The sequence below is a fragment of the Anolis carolinensis genome, chromosome 4, assembly GCF_035594765.1.
Source record: "Anolis carolinensis isolate JA03-04 chromosome 4, rAnoCar3.1.pri, whole genome shotgun sequence".
In the NCBI taxonomy this organism is placed as follows: Eukaryota; Metazoa; Chordata; class Lepidosauria; order Squamata; family Dactyloidae; genus Anolis; species Anolis carolinensis.
In genome coordinates this window covers 10,432,816-10,454,898 of record NC_085844.1, presented here as the reverse complement: position 1 = coordinate 10,454,898, position 22,083 = coordinate 10,432,816, and the positions used below count along the sequence as shown (strand labels likewise).

General features: G+C 38.9%; 1 protein-coding gene across 1 annotated transcript in view; it reads right to left on the bottom strand.

Moving 5' to 3' along the window:
- The window catches only part of col22a1 (collagen type XXII alpha 1 chain), a 188,433-nt gene that overhangs the window by 130,856 nt on the left and 35,494 nt on the right, over positions 1 to 22,083 (bottom strand). The window contains exons 2-3 of the mRNA XM_062979993.1: positions 19,869 to 20,033; positions 16,815 to 17,381 (exon numbers count right to left, since the gene is read on the bottom strand). Coding sequence (XP_062836063.1) covers positions 16,815 to 17,381; positions 19,869 to 19,959 — 658 coding nt within the window. The 5' untranslated portion in view covers positions 19,960 to 20,033. The remainder of the gene's footprint in view (positions 1 to 16,814; positions 17,382 to 19,868; positions 20,034 to 22,083) is intronic.

Sequence of the window (22,083 nt, the reverse complement as noted above, 5' to 3'; positions counted from 1 at the left end):
TTAATCTAATTTTAACATGTGCTGTAGCCACTGCTGAAAATCCCAACCTCCTGTATTAAGCCTATGTTATCTTTTAAAATTTGCTTTGATTTTCACAGCCTTTCAAGAGCCAGTAGTGCTCCATCTATCAAACACTCCTCCAGGAACAGTTTGCAATAAACATGGAACACATGTAGCTGTCAAGCTTTACAAGAATAAGCTATGGGTAGTTGCAAGAAAAATCTAAAAGGACTATAGTGATAGTGATCTAGATAGATTGGCAGACAGATTCTGATGGGTTTCTCCCAGCCCGACTTCTCTTTCATAATGTATGGACTTGAAATCCAAATGATCAAGATTAAAAAAAATCCCATAGAGTATACTGTATTTGCAGTTAGGTTTGCCAGGTCAGCTATTCCTGAGCTATTCAGAGCAAAACCAGAATCAAGACCTTGTGAAGCCATGGGAATGAACCAGGTAAATATTAGGACAGGAGATCTACCTTATGAAGAAGTGATCACAAGAGCAATATGGCCAAATGTATTGATAATTTGAAGTCGAATTACCCTTGTGTTAAGAAATTTGAGGACTGTGATATCATTTGAACTTCTCATAGGTCACACCTGTGATTTCATATAGCTTTTGGTATATGAAAGATCCAACCAGTCCATACTCAAGGAAATAATGCCTGACTGCTCACTAGAGGAAAGGATATTAAAGGCAAAGATGAAATATTTTGGCCACATAATGAGAAGACACGAAATCTTGGAGAAGATAATAATGGAGGGGAAAATGGAAGGAAAAAGGAAGAGGGGCCGATCAAGGCCAAGATGGATGGATGGTATCCTTGAAGTGGCTGGATTGACTTTGAAGGAGCTGGGGGTGGCAATGACTGACAGCGAGCTCTGGTATGGGCTGTTCCATGAGGTCACAAAAAGTCGGAAGCAACTGAACGAATAAACAACACAAGACAATAAATGATTTTCATCCTTACTGTTTTCCAACATGTCTCCTCTGAATGAATGTCTGGGAGAGGTAAAAGGCTGGCTGAAGAAAAACTGAATCCAGGCAAGACAGAACTGCTTGACATTAAAGGTCCTGACCTGGGGGTGAAGTTGTACCAATCAATTCTGTATGAGGTTACACTTCCCCTGAAAGACTGTATTTGCAGCTTGGGAATGGTCTTGGATCCATCTCTCCCAATGTCAGCCCAGATAGATGTGATGGTCAGTCTTTCAAGGAAAGTGTAACGCCACTCAGGACTAGTAGACATACCTCCAACTCCATATTAAGACCCTTGAAGGCAAGCACCTCTGTTCTGTCTGGATTCAGTTTCAATTTGATTTTCCTCATCCAACCCATTTCCTCCTCCAGGAATTCCATTCAGAGGAGATACACTATCCTTAACACGCCCTTTTGATTTGTTTCTGTTTGAAGTTTTGAAAGCTGCCTTGTGACCCAAGGCTGGAGGAAAGGGGAACATATAAACAAATAAAACAATACAGTGGGTACTTTGGATCCACAGGAGTTTGGTTCCCAGATCCCATGTGGATACCTAAATCAGTGAATGCTCAACTCTTGTTATGCACAATGGCACATATGTGTTTCTTCTATAAAATGGCAAAAATCAAGGTTTGCTTTTGAGATTTTTTACAAATTCAAATTCCATGCAGAATATGCAGATTGCTGACTGTAACTATAATATTAAACACATTATTATGTAGTTAAATAGCTTCATAGCTCCAGTTCGCACAAACTAAATGTAGCAGAAAATTGTGATCGCAAGTAGGGGCGTTCTTTCTGTCCCTACATGAATGAGCCTTGACACTCGGCCTAGAATCCCAGGGATCAGCTTGACCTCATCTGGCTTGGCAATGAAACCTGCAGTTGATAAATCTCTGACAGGCTTCTAAATGAAGGGAAGAAAAATAGCCTTTCTGCAATGCAGTAGCACACCTCTGAGGGATGTATGAACAGGTCATGCCTCTGCAGCTGCCAGCTCTTGGGGGTCAGGCCCAGACTGAATGCTCTATGTCCTTTCCCCAGCAAGAATCTTGACAGGTCAGTGGCACGAAGAGAGGCCATGATGATTTGGCCACAGAGGAAAAATAAGAAATGTTCATTCAGGGAGTGGCCGTGGAACACAATTCTGAAGCCAGCGTGCTTTGTGCATTAACACCTCTCCTGAGACGGAGGCCTTGGAAATCAGCAAACAGTCTCAATTGACTGTAGCTGTAGCTGCCAGCTCAGTAACTTAGAAGTTGAATGCCTCTGTTATGCTGGCTGACATGTCCAGCAGAATTCAGCTGTAAGGCACAGTTAAGAATGGGGAAATCCTCCAGATATTGCTGAACTGCAAATCCAAGTATGTGTCACCATTCAACCTCCTGCACCCTTGCCGACATAAGCAATGATAAGAAAAGCTGAGTGATAAAGTTTGACAGGCACTGGAGAGTCACTCAGTTGCTTCTGGTGAAAGTGTTGCACTCGAGTAGGGTTTCAACAAGTTAAACATTTTAGAATATGATTCCTACAATTAGAGCTGCCAGATCTCAAATCCTAACCCTCCAGTTATGAGCCATCTTCAGAGAAGTTAAGAAGACACACATTTTCCAATTTTTGTTGGGTTCAGGCTCAGACAAGGTAGTAGAATAGCACATTACTACAGCTTCCAATGCATTGTTTGTTTGTTGGAAGAGGTCAACAACTTGAAAATACTCTCCTGGGGGGTTCTATGAATTTACTCAGCTTGTGCCCTCTCAATTTTTGGAGCTCTAAGGCTCACTCTCTGTTCTACTTCCATCTTTTGTCTAGAAGCAAGTAGGCTAGGGTAAATATTCTTTATCACATCTCTGTACGAAGGTGAGAAGAAATAATTCCTTCATTGCACCTTCATAAGAAAGATGCCTCTCTAGCTAAGGTTTCTGTTTTAATTTCCAAACTGGAAAATTCGATCTCGATCTCTCTCCCAGTTTGAGCAACAAATTATCAACTATGTTTGAAACACTTAATGTTATCAACAGGGCCTGTAACCAGATCTCAGATTCTGGCCTGAAAAAAATCACTAGGAACAGTGAATTTTGCTGGTATGAAATCTATTAAACTATTTAGTCAGTGTACTGCTTGAACAGTGAAAATTGAGTAGGAAAGTAGGTTAAGGTTGCATTTACACAGTAGAACCAATGCAGTTTGACACCACTTTAACTGCTGCGACTCAATGCCATGAAATCCTCAGTTGTAGTTTTAAAAGGTGTTCAGCTTTCTCTGCCAAAGAATGCTAGTTCCTCATCAAATTTCAACTCCCAGGATTCCCTAGCACGAGCCAAGGCAGTTAAAATGGCATCAAGCTGCATTCATTCGATAGTGGGTATGCACCTAATGTTCTCATTCAATTTAACTTTGCCTCTGGAAGTTTATACTACACAAAACCAATATAGCCTGTTGTCCATAAAGTAGATGTGGGAAAATCTCCCAAAGCTGTACTGAGTTTTGTTTGGGTATTGGATGACTTTGTGAGAGAAGGGAATCAAAACAAAAAACAAAAACGAGCAAAGCAGCAGTGTCTTGTTTAAGATAAACAGGTAAACATTAATAATAAGCATTCATGATTCAGACTTTACTTTGCTGCTCAGTACTTTGTCAAAGTTAAGAAATGTTGTGAAAGAACACTGGTTAAAAGCCACTCGCTAGCCCTGGAGCATGAAAAAGACAAAGTGGGCCAGGTGACAACTGTCCAAGAAAAGACATCACCTTCTCCATTTTGTCTCTGAGGACATGGATGTCAGGATTAAACTTAACAGCCTCCGGTGTGTGTGGGATGCTTGTGGTCTTTGGTTGTAAATCATTGTCAGGTAACAAGTTGAACTCTGTCCCCTTTGCCTGCTGCGGACATTTGTCTAAGTAGACACTCACATCCATCCTGTTCCTTCTCCTTTCCCCCATTGATGTTCAAAGTCCATCTAAGGTCAAATTGTCCTCTCTCTTTTTTAAGGCTGTACAGAAGGGTCTTACTGATTTTTATCTTGTACCCTGCCAGTCCTGCTCTAAATCCCAAAAAGACTGTCATCTAAAGAATATAATTATTAGAAAAAACTCAAGATACAAATTAATAAAATAAATGTAGACAATTAATTTGAATGCAATTCCACAATTATGTTGAGAGGTTAAGCTCCATTTTGGGCTACAAATAAATGCTAGCTCCAAAATTAACATTAAAACTGTTTCACTTTGTCATGTAGCCTAGCATTTTCATGGAATTCCAACAAATGAAATTTTACAAGTATCCAGTAGATGTCATTACAGCTTACCAATACAATTTTGGAAGAAGAAAAAACTGAACAAATTTTGCAGTGCAACAGGCAGTAACACATAGGAATTCACATATTTAAGATTGTTTACCACTTAATAAAGCAATTTTGGAGGGAGGGGAGCAAAAATGCCTACAATAAAATACCCCCCATCTGCCTTGATTTGGTCAAGGAAGTCCCAATTAATCCTCTGTCATCCTGCTTTTCTTCTGCTTTTAAAATATTTCAGTTGTCTTCATCTTACTTCCACTGCTGCAAAGTAAGTGCAAAGTAGTTTTTATTTAATTAGCAAGAGATGCGGAAAAGAGGAGGTGGCAAAATCTTGACCTATGCACGGTCTTCTGAAGTAGAAGGCTCGCAACATATAATACACTACTAGCTGACACGTTAATTTGTGGTTTCCTTAGCCTTTCTCCTGATCTCTGTCATTTTCACATAGATCACTCTTTGGAACACACACACAGATATATACAGATATAGTTATTTCTATCAAGGACCCAAAATACATTTGAAAAATGAGGGTTTCCTAGCTTCAACATTAATTTTGTTATTAAAATACTGAAGTATGAGAATGCATAAAAACTTTCACAATATCCAATAGTGACAAGAACCATTCCTACAACTAAAAAGGCAGGACAGTTGAATACCTTGTGACACTAATTTGTCAATAGACAATGTGATCTCCCTTCATCCTCACATATCCACAAAGGGGTTCTAATGGAGACATATGTATACAGGACAGCCCAACAGTCAAAAAGTTTATATCACCCAATTGCTGGTTTCTAGGCAAGAGGAGGTTTATTATACACAAAAACAGAAATTCCAGGGAGAGTAGTGCTGACCTGCAATCCAGCTGGTACACTCCTTCAAATTTTGCTCTGCCACAACTATAACGTGAAGAAACCTATAAGAATGTGGTTGCATCTACCACCACTGAAGCAGGATTATTTTGCTTTTCATACATCTCAAGATAACATCTGCTCTTGACTATGGTGAAGTGAAACAAAATACAACATACTTATTTTTAAGCATATAAATGGGCATATTAAAAAGGACATCATGTGCTCTCACGTGAATGCATTTCTGAGCATGCATCCACAGTTTGTGGTATAGCAGTGGCTAAAGAGTTGATCGCCCTTTAAAATAAGCAAGATGGGCAGCATAAATCTTGTTTTCAAGCTCAACAGCACTCCTCAAACTCTCACAGAGTGCTATTAATGTTGGAACCAAAGCAGGAGCATGACATACTTTTTTTCTAAAAGGAAACTGGCCCTTCTTGCTGGATGTGCATCCATGGAGAAGCTGTGGCTTCATGAAGAGAATTATGACTCTCACCCAGTAGTTAGCCATCACCAATAACTCACTGTCACAGGCTGGAGCTGGTCATAGTTGCATTCAAAATGTCTGGATGGTATCAAGTTGGGAAAAGCCAAAAGACAGTAATGGAAATTTTCATGTAACAGCTGATGTGACTTTTATAAATGCAGAACCTATGCAGAGAAAGGCTTTAAAACCCCAGAGGATTTGAATTATTAATGCATTATGTATTCTCCCAGTAACATCTGGAAAAGCCAGAAGTGGTACTCAAAACAGTTGTTATGTTTCAGAACTTCTCCAGCTCATATTTCAGTGCAACAGGGCAGCTTCCAGATCACACTGACTGGCTGCCTGGTGAATAACGTTGCCTATTTGTCTTCTATTGTCTCCAACAGAGTAAACACTTCCTTTCTAATCAGCTGAGCAGACTCACTCTTTCCATTCTTTTTTTCCTTTACATCCCATTTCCCCAGAAGGCATTTGTCCCCCTCATACAGCTGTTGAAGTAATCAGAAGAACAGAGTTACATGTCTAGACGGGACCATCATCCCACCCACAAAAGTCTGAATGGTAGAAGGGAAATCATCTGTGAGAGTCAAAAATGTGGAGGAAGTAACTTCCTCTTGAGATCTGATTAGGATCTGATTTCTACAAAATTAGAAAGTTCCATCAAAAAGCCCAAATGGGAAGTTGAGTTTGTCGAAATATCCAAAACATGGGCAGATGGTGATGTCAACATTTATGAAGTTCATTTTCTCCAACATACTACATATTCAGTGAAATACACACTGTCAGCCCTGCTTGGAGATCCTGGATGATGTTAAGGATGTGTGCCTGGATTGACAAATATAATAGAAACAGGTGGTGATTCAGTGGTGGCTGTAGCATTGGCTTCAGGGGACATCAACACTTCTACTTCCAGAACCTCAAATAATATATTTGCACAGAATGCATAACATAAAACAGCACATAAAATATAGTACACATCCCTTAATGAAGTAGAGTTAGCAGAGTAGATGTGTTCCTGGGGACTACTTTTTCAAGAGACAACATGGAAAGAATAGTGATATGTCTCTGTATCCCCAAAAAGAAGAGCAGCTTGATATATTTCAGAAAACTCTTAATCCAAAATTAACAAAATGCCCATGTGAAATAAAAAATACATGGATAGTTGAGTCCATGGTAACAGAATTTGCAGATAGAGTGCTGGTTGTATTCTTTGCCTGATAAAATTCTATGAAATATATGGGGCTGTCATATGTCAACAGCAACTTGAAGGTACTTATACATGCTCTTGAACACAGACATGAAGCACTGGTGCATTGTGCAGATTACTTGCAAAACTCCTTCAGGCTACTTTGTTTCTGTTCATCAGCCAGGCCAAAGGGTACAAAGTTGTGATTGTAAAATATGAACATGACAACAGGGAACACAACTAAGCTGAACTAAGCTCCCTTTCAAGGGAATGATGTAGTCTGCCACATGGCCTACGATGCACTGACACATCTGGCAAAGTGAAACTTTAGAATCTCAATTCATTCCCCAGTTTCCTGTCAATCCCTCAGGAATGTGCTAAAATGAGAAGGCATTTGTGAACATCAAAGTTGCTGGAGGCCTGACATGGAATCTGGTAAAGGAAAAGCCATTTCAGGGCTCATGAGGCAGACAAAAAGTTCTTGGACACTTGCAGCGTTGTGTGGGATTTTATGACCTCAAGAATGGAATGGCATTGAGTGGGTGGAGAAATATTCAAAATGAAAATAAAAGTACACAATTTTGGAGATGACAAGAACTCTGAAACTGGGTGAGCCCATGATTGGAAAAAGAAGAACTCTTGGAAGATGGTATAAAACTAATCAGCAGAAAAGAGACACCATTTTTGAAATATCTTTTTTTTTCTTGGAGAAACAAAACAACTGAAAGGGCTCAAAATGATTCATCAGCCTTCTTTTTTCCACATGTCAATGCTAAGTATATACCTCTTTTCTTATTTCATTTCTGTGTTGAAGTCCAAATAGTATCATTATTGTCATTTTCATCATCATCATAATCAATACTTCCCATTGTATCCCATTTTTCTCTCATCATCCCCTAAGCCTTCAGAGTTATTGAGCCCCCGTCTAATCTCAAATATAACGGTTAACTATTACCAGCACCTCCATGATATTGTATATTTCCAAGGAAAAAGCAAAATTTTCTTCAGTGAACTCAACAATCAAACAAGAATCAAATCATACAAGTAAAGAAGCCTATAACAACCTTAGCAGAATGCTTTGTTTCAGGATATTATTTTATTCACAGCATTTCTCAATCTCTACCATCCAAGGCAATATATAACATTAAACTCATATATTAAGGTACCTCAAAAAGTACAATGAAAAGCATATTAACCAAATCAGCAGCAGCAGGAGCTATGATATTTTGTAACAGCAAAACTGAATAATAGACAATCAAATCTCTGAGCTGTAACTATCAGTAATAAATCCAGGACAAGAAGAAAAGGCAAGAAAAGAGAACAGATAAAAGAATGAATATCAGAATAGTCATTTGTTTTACATATACAGTATGACCCCCCATATCCACAAGACTAGCATCCATGGGTTCATTTATCCATATCTAACAAATATGTGCTCCCTAGGCATTTTCTAGGTTTTTCACTGCAACTATATATATAGTATCCTTGGTCCAGAAATCCTTTATATCAATTGATTCACTATTTTCTATAGTTTCACATATCCACATAAAGTCTAGGAAGGTAGCCTTCATAGATACAGGGATCGTACAAAGCTAAATGATGCAGGGAGTGAGTTATAAATGTAATCCCACATCACACTCTCTAAACTGAGTATATGTAATATTTGGGCATGGAGAGGTATCTTTCGAACAACTCTTAAATAGCTAAAGGTACACAATTCCTTAAAATTACTACCTATTTCAAAAAGCTTTCTAGAGTCCTCTAGTTAAATAGGCACAGCATTAATAGTGCATGTAATTCATTTGAAGTTATATTTAATATATATTTTAATTAGCCTCCTTTGGGGGTTAATTCTCACAGCACTATTATGTCTATTATCTCAAGTTAACTATCATGTTTCGTACAGAATTTTGAAAGTTTTTGTTTAAGGACTACTTTTAGAAACCTCAGGCAGTGATCTATTTCCTCACCAACTAACAAACCTTTGGTCTTTATCTGTCACAAATGCCTGCTTCATACATAAAAGCATAGTCTGTAGAATTAAGGATGCAGTTCTTTGCTAACTTTGTACTTGAAGCAAACAACAAGAAGGTTTAGCAGTATTGTACTTGGTGCAAGAACGTTCTCCATTTGAAACTTATTCTGAGGGAATAAAACAAAATAAACCACATAGGGGTTTTTGCACAGAAAATTACGTGTTCCATGCAGAAATAGCAGAATATTCTGTATAGAATTGAATATGCAGAAACATGATTTTTTTGTGAACAAAACAACCACCTGTCAGTTTTGCATAGGCTAAGTTTTGACCAGTGAACATATTCATAATGTAGGACTCTTATTCCCAGATTTCCCCAGTCATTCTATGTATTGGAATATTCTTCCCATTTCTAATGTGAGCATATGCTATCTTTGTCTAGTGTTCAGCCTTCCCATAATGGAATCTGATTCAATGAATTCATTCCAAATCCAGAAAAAGAACACTTCCCCTCCCCCCTTTAAATATGCCACCCTGTTTTCAAAATGCAGTAGTATGGCTGAAGTACAACAGGTCTCTTTCACTTTTAAAATAAATGCTTCCACTTTAAAACATCTGTTGCAAGACCACATCTTGTTTTGAATACAATTAATGCTTCCAGCAACCTAAACTGGATGCAAAGCATATGTTCTGTCTGTACTCTGTTCTAAACCAGGGATAGGCAACTAGGAGGGAAGAAGAGCCAGAGTCCATACAGAAGTGCTTTATAGTGATATAATACTTTGCAATATATTGCTCAATATCTTTATCTGAAATGCTTGGAACCAAAAATATTTGAGAAATCATTTTTTCCAGATTTTAGAATATCTAAAGTTTCTTTCTTTCTTAATTTATTTACTTAGCCGATTTATACCCCGCCTTTCTCTACCCCAAAAGGGACTCAAGGTGGCGTACACATGGCAATTATTCAATGCCTTTAAAACATACCACACATTGAGCTTAAACTTAAATTAAAATTAATACATATTAAACATTTCAAATTACAATCAATATTAAAATCACACCATCCGAAAATCATAGTCTGAGCTATTCCATGGTCATTGCACATATTCCAACATTATGCACACTATTTGTGAATAATGAGATATTTTGGACATGAGACCGAAGTCTAACTCAAGAAATCAAGTATGTTTCATATGCACCTCATACACATAGGTAGAATGTGTTTTTATACAAAAATGTTTATAAAGTTGTTCATGAAGCAAAATGGGTGTACACAAACCATCCAAAAATATTAACAGCGCTATCTGTGCCACCTAAATTGACACTTTTTGATTTTGGAGTATTTAGGATTTCAGCATTTCAAATATGGGATGTTCAACCTGTACTTTACTCATATACTCATGCAAGACCAATCAAAAGTTTTCTTCTGCTGGAGACAGTTATGAGAGCACAGAACAAAATGAACCGTTTTCTGTGCAAAAATATCAGGTTTTTGTGGAAGAAAAATAACAAAGTGCTAAGAAATTGTCTTTCTTATCTAAAAAGCTCCATGTATATTGGTGTATGGCAATTCTGACACACCTTCCACACTGCCATATAATTCAGATTACCATAACAGATAATCTACATTATCTGCTTTGAACTGCATTATATGAGTCTACATTGTCAAATAATCCAGTTAAAAGCAGATAAAGTGGGTTTTATACGGCAACGTAGAAGGAGCCTCAGTTGTATTTCTCTTCACTTGATCTGCTGTTAGCTACTTTGCATACAGCTAGTAAGAGAGACATCTAACTAGATTCCACAATTAACTAAGCCATGTACATTCAATCCAGTGAAATGTGTACAGTTCTACAGTGTGCAATTCCATAACTATAAAGTCTGGAGATTATCACGTTGTCCAAAAGTATGAAATCTAAACCTTTGGGTGTAACTTTAAGAAGTCTCAGGGGAACCTGGGACATGAAACCTGCAATTTTAGCTAACACAAATAACCCACCAGCTCCAAAACAAGCACTTTGCTGTACCACAGAAAGGAGGAAGAAATATTCTTAGCTGTCCTGTGCAATCTAACCTACTTTAATTGCCATGTGTGCATGTAAACCACATGTTAAACAAAGCAAGGTCTGAGATTCTTCTGCTTTAGAAAGCACTAAGGAGTAAATTCAAAAGGCTGAGGTTTCTATATTACTGGTAGGAGGAAGGTAAAGAAGATATTCCTATTCTCTCATCCATTATGGATGGTAAATTAATCCTAAAAAAGCTTCATCCTACAACTGCTTAGTTGAGGATGCCTTCAGCATGCCATTACTAATATTAATAATAATAATAATAATAATAATAATAATAATAATAATAATAATAATAGTTTTATTTCTTGCCTGCCTCTCCTTGCGGCTCGAGGCGGGTTACAGGATTACTAAAACATAAACGAGCACATAATCATTTTAAAACACTCTGTAAAATACACCTATTAAAACATACCTCCATAAAAAATGTATCAAAATGCACAAAACAAAATCCAAGCATACAATTGAGTTTAAATTCACCATTAAAACTATCTGGGTAGGCCTGCTGGAAGAGATAGGTCTTCAACTGTATCTTAAATTCTGATAGCTGATCCAGCTGCCAAAGCTCTCCTGGCACGTCAATTCACAGTCGTGGAATGGCCGATGAAAAGGTCCTCTGGGTAGTGGTTGCCAGTCGGGTTTTGGCTAGTGCCCCCCAGAGGATATAAGTGTGTGGAGTAGATTGTACAGGAAAATGCAATCCTTTAGATATCCTGGAATCAAACCATGTAGGGCTTTAAAGGTAAAAACTAACACCTTGTACTTTGCCCGAAAACCAACTGGCAGCCAGTGGAGTGACTTTAAGATTGGTGTAATATGCTCACTCCTAGATGTTCCTGTAACCAATCTGGCTGTCATATTTGGAACCAGGCAGAGTTTCTGAACTTGGTACAAAGGTAACCCAATGTACAGCGCATTGCAGAAATCCAACTTTGAGGTTACCAGTGTGTGCACTACCATCTTCAAGTCCTCCAAATCTAGGAAGGGGCACAGCTGATGTATCAGCCAAAGTTGATAGTAAGCACTACATGGGCTCACATTTGGAGAGACGGATCCAGCAGCACTCCCAAGCGGCAAACACAGTCTTTTAGGGGGAATGTAACCCCATCTAGGACTGGTTGACACACTTGTTGGGAATTGTGATGACTCATGGGCCTTGTAGTCCTGTTCCTAGTACTATTGTGGCAGACGAAGAGGAAAACATGGGATTTCCGCCGTTTCAGCCAGAATCGGAGCCTTCCCACCTGGAGGATGTTTGTCCTCAAGAATGTAGCCAAACAGGCCTTGGGCAGAATTCCCCCCCGTTTTCCCGGAGGGACAATTATAATAGAGATAGGGGAGCCAGGGAGGCTAATCGCCGGAGCCTGAGAATCGCGGCCAAACAACTAGCTGATTAGGTCTGCTTCCCTTGGGAAATTCTAAGGAGTCATGCATCTGGACAGAGTTGGGTTTCGCTTCTCATTCTCTGGGGAAAGTGTTCTGTTGGCGGGAAAACGAGACCCAATATAGGTGCTGGACACAAGGGGAACTTTGCGGAGTCAATTGTTCAGCTTGAGGAGAGAGATCGTGTGTGGACTTCGTACCCCAGTTCCTTGTTTCCCGGATCAAGTTTCCAGCCTTGCCTTGTTTCACGGATCAAGTTTCCAGCCTTGCCTTGTTTCACGGATCAAGTTTCCAGCTTTGCCTTTTTTCACGGACTTCTCTGGACTCAGTTCATGTTTCATGTTTGCCTCGTTTCAAGTTTTGATCTAGCCAAGAATCAAGTCTATTTTCCAGCCTTGTTGTCAAGCTACTTTGGACTTTAAAGACCCTGTCATTTCCCCACACTTTGCTTGGCAAAGTGTGTTTCGGTCAAGTGGATTAAAAATTTGAACTCTAATATCTTATATTGGACAATACATTTCTGGACTATATTTGACCTCATCTGAAAGGTCTGCTTCTGAACTATATTCTTCACTTGTTTTTATTGACTTTATATATTTCTATAATAAAGATATTAGATAGATTCTGGCCTCTGTGTAAGGTTATTGGTGCTCTGCAGCCTGGGTCCTGACAGGAATTGATGAGCAGCTAAGCTCAAATCACCCCCTTTATGAGGTAAATTCCCATTAAAATAGCAGAGTAATAAATGCAGCAGTGAGACTTACGCGGTGTGAGTTTTGGAAGGCCTCTGTGTCTTCAGGAAGGCAAAGGAATGCAAAGTTAGCTTTAAAGTTTAAAAGCATTTATTGAGGTAAAAAGAAATCCATTGATGGATAGAAAAGGTTTGGACCTAACTATATATCTGATCTGATCTAATACACATAGACGGATCAAAATAACAAAGACCTAGATAGCTACATCTTGAGAAATAGAAGCGGACAGAGTGTGTCCTCTCTCTGGAACAAAGCAGGGAGATGGAATGGCGACCAAACCTCATGGGTCGCTTCTTCTCTAGGGCCATAAACAATCCAAAGGCCAAACTGGGAAGTTACGACAACCCTAGGAGAGATCACATTTCTAAAGCATCAAAGGGTGGGGTTGAACTAAACAGGACAGGAAGGAGGAGACAATAGTAAAGCCTAATCAGAGCATGCATGGAACTGGGGAAGGTGTCCCTAACTCTTTTCTAGGCTTCCTATCTAACCATAGAGACTTAAGCAGTACAGGATGACATTTTTCCAACAGCACCTCCATCCCCAGATTAAGACCCTTGATGTCAAGCACCTCCATTTGGTTTCAATATGTTTTTTTTCTCATCTGGCCCATTACTTCCTTCAGGCATTCATTCAAAGGAACAATGCTATCCTTAGCTGTAGCTCAGTGGTTCCCAACCTTTGGGTCTCCAGGTGTTTTGGACTTCAACTCCCAGCAATCTCAACCATCTTACCAGATATTAGCAACTGTGGGAGTTGAAGTCCTAAACACCTGGAGGCCCAAAGGTTGGGAACCACTGCTGTTGCTGCGTTTGAAGGCATAGAGAAATATATTTGGCTGTTATCAGCATACTGACTCCTGACATGTCATGTTTGTGTATCATGAGAACTAGCCAGAGGGGCCTGCTGTGCTGTAGACCCCTCAGGTAAGTTTTCAAGGGGAAAAGGGAGGGCTGGAGAGTGCCTGGATACCCTCCTGGTTCAACCTTTGGTTGACCTACAATGGCATATAGCCACCGCCCCCCAAGGGAAAGTCTGGGGTTTGGTTTGGGGGGGAGGACAGCATCCCAAGAAGAACTGGGTTAAAATAACCCAGTTCTTCTTGGGTTTTTAGGCAGTATAGAAGAGCCCTCAGAGAAAAGCAATAGTAATTTATCTCTGATTATTCATTTTATTAAAAAAATACAAAATCCACGGGATCATCATAAACTGGCAGACAACATGAAAGTACATGTACAGGCAGCATGTAATAAATAAGCTGTTGTTAAAAGTACAGCTGCAGTGATTGATTGAAAAACTGGGAAATGTAATTTGAAAACCCTCTTAAAACATATATGAAATTTATAAAATTTAATAATGTACCTTCCTGCTATTGAAACGTCATCACTCAATCAACATGGTTAAGTATGGCTTGGAATGTTGACAGAGCCCACGGGTAAAAATACTTTGAAGTGACATATTGCATGCATGTGTCAACTCTTGTGTGATGTTTATCACCATGACACCTGTCATGAGCTACAACACTATAGTTTCCATTGCTCACTCTGAATGTACAACATTCTGCAGTACAGATGTGTTGTAGCAAGGATTATGAATAGCACATGACCAAGTGAGGCAGTAGTATGTAAGAATGGAAAAGCAGTGAAAGTGGACAACTTCATGAGCAAAGAATAAAGATTCTGTTCTTGAGCTCAAGCTCAAGAAAACGGAAGAACAAAATCATTACATTAAAGGGGAAAGATGTTAGGACCAAAGTGTAGCCTCTCTCACATGCACATAAACCAACAACCATTTTCTTTTGCAGACAAAGATTGTGATTATTCACCTTGATTATACATACATCCTCATGTCTTCCATTTCTGCATACAAGAATGAAGAATTTAAAAAACTGTCTTTCTCCTGTGTGAAATTAATTATAGTTTTCTGCCTTTTTGATGATTTTTCATGTTTCCAGACTTTTAATGAAAATTTCATTTGGATAAGAATATTTGGAAGAAGAGGTTATGTGAAAATGTTCCATAAATTTATGTATTTCTTGTCAAGATTGAAAAGTCTGTGATTACTTCTTGCTTTCTTAATTATGATTAAGTCAGAGAAACACTATGAGCTTCAAAAAAATTATTTCCAAACCAGATTTTCCTGATTGGCTGCCAATTGGCAAATGGATTTTGAGGACTCAGCATAAGTGGATGAAGTGTAAATTAATAATTCAGACACTGCATAGAGCTTCATGTCTCTTGACCAGTAAAGAGCTGCAAATACAGTTTTTCTAAGATGTATGCACATGTATAAAAAGTATGCTTAGAAAACCTGATTTAAGAGAGTAAGATTAATTTTCCACTCTACTTTCATCATAATCCTATCCTTGTAGAAACACAAACTTGACTTATGTCTGTTCAGTTTTGGGAGAAAGTAAACCATCCCCAGTCCTAGAACTCTCTAATGACTCAAATATGATAAATTTGCCTCCCACATTCCTTAGTGTACATGAAGGGCCCTATACCATAAATTGCAAGAGAATAAATGTGCAGCTCCCAGATCTAGGACACTCACCTATCCTGCTTCAATTATCATTCATGTATTCTTTCAGGGTGAGGGGTGCTGTGAGTATCCTTTTCTGTCCCATATTATTTTTTTTAAATCCCACAATATGTCTGCATAGAAAAACATGGTAAGTCCCATGCTCAAGAGATAACTGGATTTGGGGTACTCTAAATGATTTAACCAAATCTGGGGTCAGGGCAAGGGAGCAGTTATATCTCTGAATTAGCATTTACTTTTCTTAAGACATTTTATTTTACCTCAAGACTACAACAGGTGTTGTATCTGATCAATTTCTATTCTTAGCAAGCACCTCTCCCCTGGATCTTCTGCAATCCCAACATCTGCCATAGCCTTCTGCCTCAGTTTTTCCCTTCCGCCCCATAGGAAAAAAAAAGTTTGCATGATAAATGTATTATGTAGCAACAGAGCAGTTGTGTTCTTTTTATTTCCACCTACATTTTCTTTCTGTCTTTGTTTCATATCAGATTGTGTGGTTTTAGGCACCACTTTTTGCATGAAAATTTGGACATTTTGGTATAACATTTCTCCCATAGCCAAGAGGGCATTTGTGCACATTTCTCACATACTTTTATGTTGTGCACATTGGTGTGTGGGAATTACCTTGGAGTCTGATATACTCTCTTTTGGAGGTCTTTAAAAAGAAATTGGGTGAAAATTTCTTGAAAGGTACTACAGTTTTGTTCACCTAGATCACAAGGAGTAGGAATACATGATCTTTGCAGTCTCTTCCAACTCCATTGTTCAAAAATGGGAAACTGAAAGATATGCTCACATTTTTTAAACAGTTTTAGTGATGAACAGATTTTTTTAAAAATAAAAAAATAATATCTTCCCATCAAATCTTTTTGGAGATCTGAAACATTTCTTCAAGATTGTTACGTTACATTGCATGATACAGTTGTCCTGCTTTGAAAACTTTTCTAAATTGATCAATACTGGTAGCTATAACTCTCTATATGGAGACAACAATCATCAAGTGAGGAAAGGCAATCATATGGTAATATTACAATTCTGAGGTTCACAAAGTATTTAGACTTATATTTATCATAATGCTCTTCAGTTCATGATCACAGACACATAGATCTACTAGCGTGGCTGCTCATTTAAATTCAAATTAGTAGTATTGCAGAATAGACATTATATATGTTAAAACTTTGAGACAGAAAAATAAACATATAACAATATTTTGCAATGAAATTACTAACTTTTGATTCAATATGTGCAAGTGTCTTTAGATATTGCACATTACTTATAAGATTTTTTACTCACTCTCACAAAGTCTCCTCCTCAGCTTTCCACGGATCTTATCAATTGCATTGTAATCAGAAACATGGAAGACGTGGGCAGACTTAGGCTCAGAAGCAATTTCATCCAGCTCTTCTTTAAGTGCCTCACCAACACCCACAGCAAAGATCCTTATTCCCGCTTTATGCGCTGCAGTGGCTGGATCCAAAACATGATCTTGGCTTCGGCCATCAGTTAGAAGAATAGCTACTTTTTTGATGGCGCTGTCAGTTGGCCTACCACCAGCCTCTTCTGAAAAACTGTAGGTGTTGATGTACCTCAGGGCATCTCCAGTGTTCGTATTGCCCCCATAATATTTAATGTTCTTTGCAGCTTCCTTGATCTGCTCCCGAGTTTGGTATCTTCCAAGGTCAAACTCAGTCGTTGGTCTATCACTGTAGCGGACAACACCAACCCGTGTTTTGTCTGGTCCAATCTCAAAAGTGTCCACTAAATTGGCCACCCACTGGCGAACCTTCTCAAAGTCCTCCTTGCCCACACTGGAGGAGGTATCCAAGATGAAGACAAGGTCATAGTGAACATTCTTACAACCTGAAAGGGAAAAATGAGAAGCAGGTGAGATATGGTAAAGCAAGGCAGTTACCAACACTACAAGGTTCAGATACATTTCCATTCAGCATCCCTCTTTTGAGGGAACTTCTTGCTAGCTGCCATCTCTCTTATGCATCAGATCTTGAGGAGTCATAGTGAGCCTTCCTCTAGAGTTCAAAAAAAGTAGATTCACACACAGCTTTTGCTTTATTCTACATAACTTCTCTGTATGTGTGTGTTGTAGCTACTTTGTCTTGGTTCAACCCTTTCGCCTACTCTGTCTGCATCTCTATGAGGCAACTGTTTTCCTTTGAAATCTTAACAGACTTCTCTCTGTTCCCCACTTTCTAATTCCCTTTGAGAGGACATGCTGTAAAAACTCTTGGCAGATCAAAAGTTGCCTGCTTTCAATTTGTCTTTACTGACTCTTAATCTCAAGCAATTGGGATTCCATGTTTTCTCATTAAAAGGCCACCCTATCTTTTATTTATTGTTTGCCTGGAGAAATGTTTTCCTTTTCAATCCTGAAATTTTTTTTACAAGATTTTTCTTTAAAAGAAAACAAATCCAGAGTGTTGACAACAGAGTGATTCATTGGATTGGAGAACAAATTCCTTAAATTGAAGATAATTCAATTGCTATGAAGCTCTTTCGCTGATTCTCCTCCTTCACCAAGTGAAGGGGTGGAAGGGGAAGCCAAGGATTAAACCCTGTGGCAACATTTTGTGAGAGCAATTCATCACCCTGTCCCTACATTTCAGGTCACATAGTTCAAAAGCTTTGTATTTCAGCGATTCCACATATAGCATGAATATTAACATAGAACAATGGTTTCAAATTATCTGGTCAGATATTTAACATGTATCACCCAGTTGGGTGCAGCAGTGGTGATACATTTCCTTCAAGACATATACGAATGGTATGGAAATATAGTTAACATTATTTGCATCCCACAACCATTCCTTGCAAGGTCCCATGAACCTATAGAGGAATAGATTTTAAGATGTTTTTAAAAAGGGCAATTCCATTAGGTCATTCCACTTCTCTGTGTGAATTGACAACATGACATAGATCAGGCCACACAATCTACTGTGATGCATCAGAATGTCATAGCAGTTATTTAAGTATGTGCCAAATCATACCCTGGGTGAGCATTGGAGTTGCCAGGGTGGTATTATCCAGGGATATTTCAGGGCCAAAACCTAAGATCCAAGGATGACTCCCTGAAATGCCACATGAGGGGGACTCTGGTGATATCATGAAATATACCACATTAGGAATCAGTTGACCAGAGTATGTCATTCAAATATAAAACACAGTTCCAATAAATGATGAAAATACACACCTATCCAACCATAACTTTCAAAGTAGCATCCTCATCTAGACATTTCTACCCTTATCTGAGGACTATTGAAGAAGGGTCAGGCCCTAAGAACTGACAACCAAAGGAAACATGTGGCAGAAGCTCAAGTCTCCAATACAACAGTGCTTCTGCTGCTTTGCTACATTGCTGCTTTACCAAACAAGGCTATAGGGAAAGTTTTGGTATTGGTGATACTGTGTGTGTGTGTGTGTGTGATGGGTGCAGCAGCATGAATTAACAAGAGGAGGATGGCAGTAATAGATCAAAGGGGAGTAACAATAGCACAAAATAACCAATCAGGTAAGAGATGTTATACTGTTAAGAGTGGTGTTTCACATGCATGCATCTGCGATTGAAGGAAAAACTGGGGGGGGGGGGGGAAGCAAGCCAGTGTGCATATGTTCTAAAGATGTAATGACAATTCTTGAGTCTCCTACAGGGTAGAGAAAGGCAAGTATAAATAGGGTAAATATATAAATAAAGTCAAAAATAATGCATGATAGTGTATCAAAGAGGTTCACTCTGTGAAATAAACAGATTGAAGACTGGAGTAACTATTGTTGTAGATTTTCTGTTGTATTTTCAGGTTGCTTCTTGTTAGAACATTTTTTTTCTGGCCTTTAAATTATCCCAAAGAAATCCAAAAATATGGAAAATGTATACCCCATGCTCACTTAGGAGAGAATAATGATGATGATGATGATGATGATGATGATGATGATGATGATGATGATGATGATGATGATGATGAAGATGTGCTGGAATTCTCCAAGGTCTCTTAGTGGATCAACAGAGACCTCCTTCTACATAGCTGGATAAAATCCCACATTTTCTGCTTTGAACTAGAATATATGGCAGTGTAGACTCAGATAACCCAATTCAAAGCAGATATTGTGGGTTATCTGCTGCGATATTCTGGGTTATATGACTGTGTAGAAGGATCTATGTCTCAACAGCTTTTCACTGCATTGTAGGTATTTTCATGGTCATGTATATACAGCATTTGGAACACTTTACAGTGCTACATAAAACTTGCTATTTTGAACCCTGGTATTTTGAATCCAGCTGTGCATCTGAAATTATACCCCTGTTACAGTTCTCTTGCAAACAATGCCTCCACTTACCTGCCCTTTGAGCCTGAGTTTCCTCTCCACAACAGAGAAGTAGCAACAATATCAAGACAGAAGATATCTGGTGTCTTCCAGCCAGGGACATGACTCCTTTCTTCTCCAACACTGTTTTCTCTTTTCTCCCACTTCTACAACAGTAGTTATTCTATAAATCCATGTCTAGGGAAAAGACAAAAAACAAAGTAAAACAGAAATGAACAGAATGCAAAACATAGGATCACCTATCTATGAAGTGGGAGAAGGATTTGAGAAGAAGAGAGGAAATAGTTTCCCAACTGTACATTCTTTCTTGTAGATAATGCATCCCCCCGTTTTCCTCGAGGGCTTGCTGACTGTACACAGACAAAGCAACACAGAGTTCACCAGTGTTTGAAAGAGCAGATTAAAAGGTCTTTGTTGCAGGCTCAGCCCCAGTTGTCAAAAGGGGGAAGATTACTGCATTATTTAGGTTGAAATGTGTCCATCTTTGACAGTATGTTCAGGGCAGCAGACCGGAAATTATCCCCAGGGCAGGCCTCTTTTGCTTCCATGTTAGACTTGTGCCTCGCAGGAAGGCTTGGTTATGATAGTTCCCTTTGACCAGAATTGACTGAACTCTGTGCAAAAGCTATTGACTCTTCCCACAACATTTGCCCCATCTGTGCTCAATATGCTGGACTCTCATTGTGCCATCTTGAGAAAAGACTTGTGTTTTCCACAGGCCAAAACCAGCCAATCCCACTTTTTGTGTGAAGATAAGAGGTGATTTGGGGAAATGAAATAGACAGAAAGAATATAAAATCACAAAGAAGGTCCTTCAAACAACAGCACAACATATGGCACTGACAGCCTTGGGATATTTTTTTTCTAACCAGGTAGGCTCAAAACTATTCAGAATTTCACAGGGCTTGAAGAAACAACCTGAAGTTGCTTGGAGAGAAGGGGAGAAAATTCTTTTGGCTTCTGAAAGTTATGGGATGAAGGATGACCCAGACCTAGTTATGTGTACATTGCAAAGCTTGGAAAAGTTACTTTGTTGGACTATGGGTCTCGGAATGCCCCAAGCAGTATGACAACTGGACCTATCACATTGAAACCTAGTTTACACATCTAAGACTGGTTAAAAGAAAATATGACCATGTATATGAAATTTAAAGTTGTTTAGTCCACACAATCCAAATGTTATAATTTCTCTTGATTGATCCTCTGTGGCATCACTTTTCCAGCTGCTTTTAAAATGTCCCCGTTCGTTTTCTTGCATTTATCTTTTCTCTTCAGCTTACTTTAAGTGCTACAACCTTATTTCAAAATGCAAAAGATCTACCAGTCAGTCAATACACCCAGTCCCCATCTATGCTGCCATGTAATCCAGTTTCTGAATCCAGATTATTTTCTTTGGACTGGCATATATGGCAGTGTAGACTCATATAATCCAGTTCAAAGCAAAAAATCTGGATTCAGAAACTGGATTATATGGCAGGGTGGATCCAGCCTCACAGAGGTTGAAGAGAGACAAGTCAAAATTTGCCCTTTCTAGTAGGTTCAGACAAAAGCAAATGGCTACATCTCCCCCTAATTTGTGCATCCTTCTGCATAGTTTTTGTCTTCTTGATCATACTTTGATATTGCTTGGTCAATTGTGTCCAGTTTTCAAAATAATGCAGCCATGACAGCACATACTGAATCAAAATATTACAAATTGTAGTTATTGCATGCTTATGGGTAATTTCCATCACATGGTGACCTTAAAGCTATCACAGGGGTTTCTAATCAAGATTTCTTCAGAGGGGTCTAGCAAAGTGTTAGTGGATGAATTTAACTATACATGCATTTTAAATTTTATAATTCATGGTCTAATAGAGTCTAATTAGAGTTTTAATTGATGTGGTATTATCATAGAATCATAGAATCATAGAATAGTAGAGTTGGAAGAGACCACATGGGCCATCTAGTCCAACCCCCTGCTAAGAAGCAGGAAATCGCATTCAAAGCACCCCCGACAGATGGCCATCCAGCCTCTGCTTAAAAGCCTCCAAGGAAGGAGCCTCCAGCACGGCCCCGGGGAGAGAGTTCCACTGTCGAACAGCTCTCACAGTGAGGAAGTTCTTCCTGATGTTCAGGTGGAATCTCCTTTCCTGTAGTTTGAAGCCATTGTTCCGTGTCCCTATGTCCTCCCTATGACTTCCCCTCACGTATTTGTACATGGCTATCATGTCTCCTCTCAGACTTC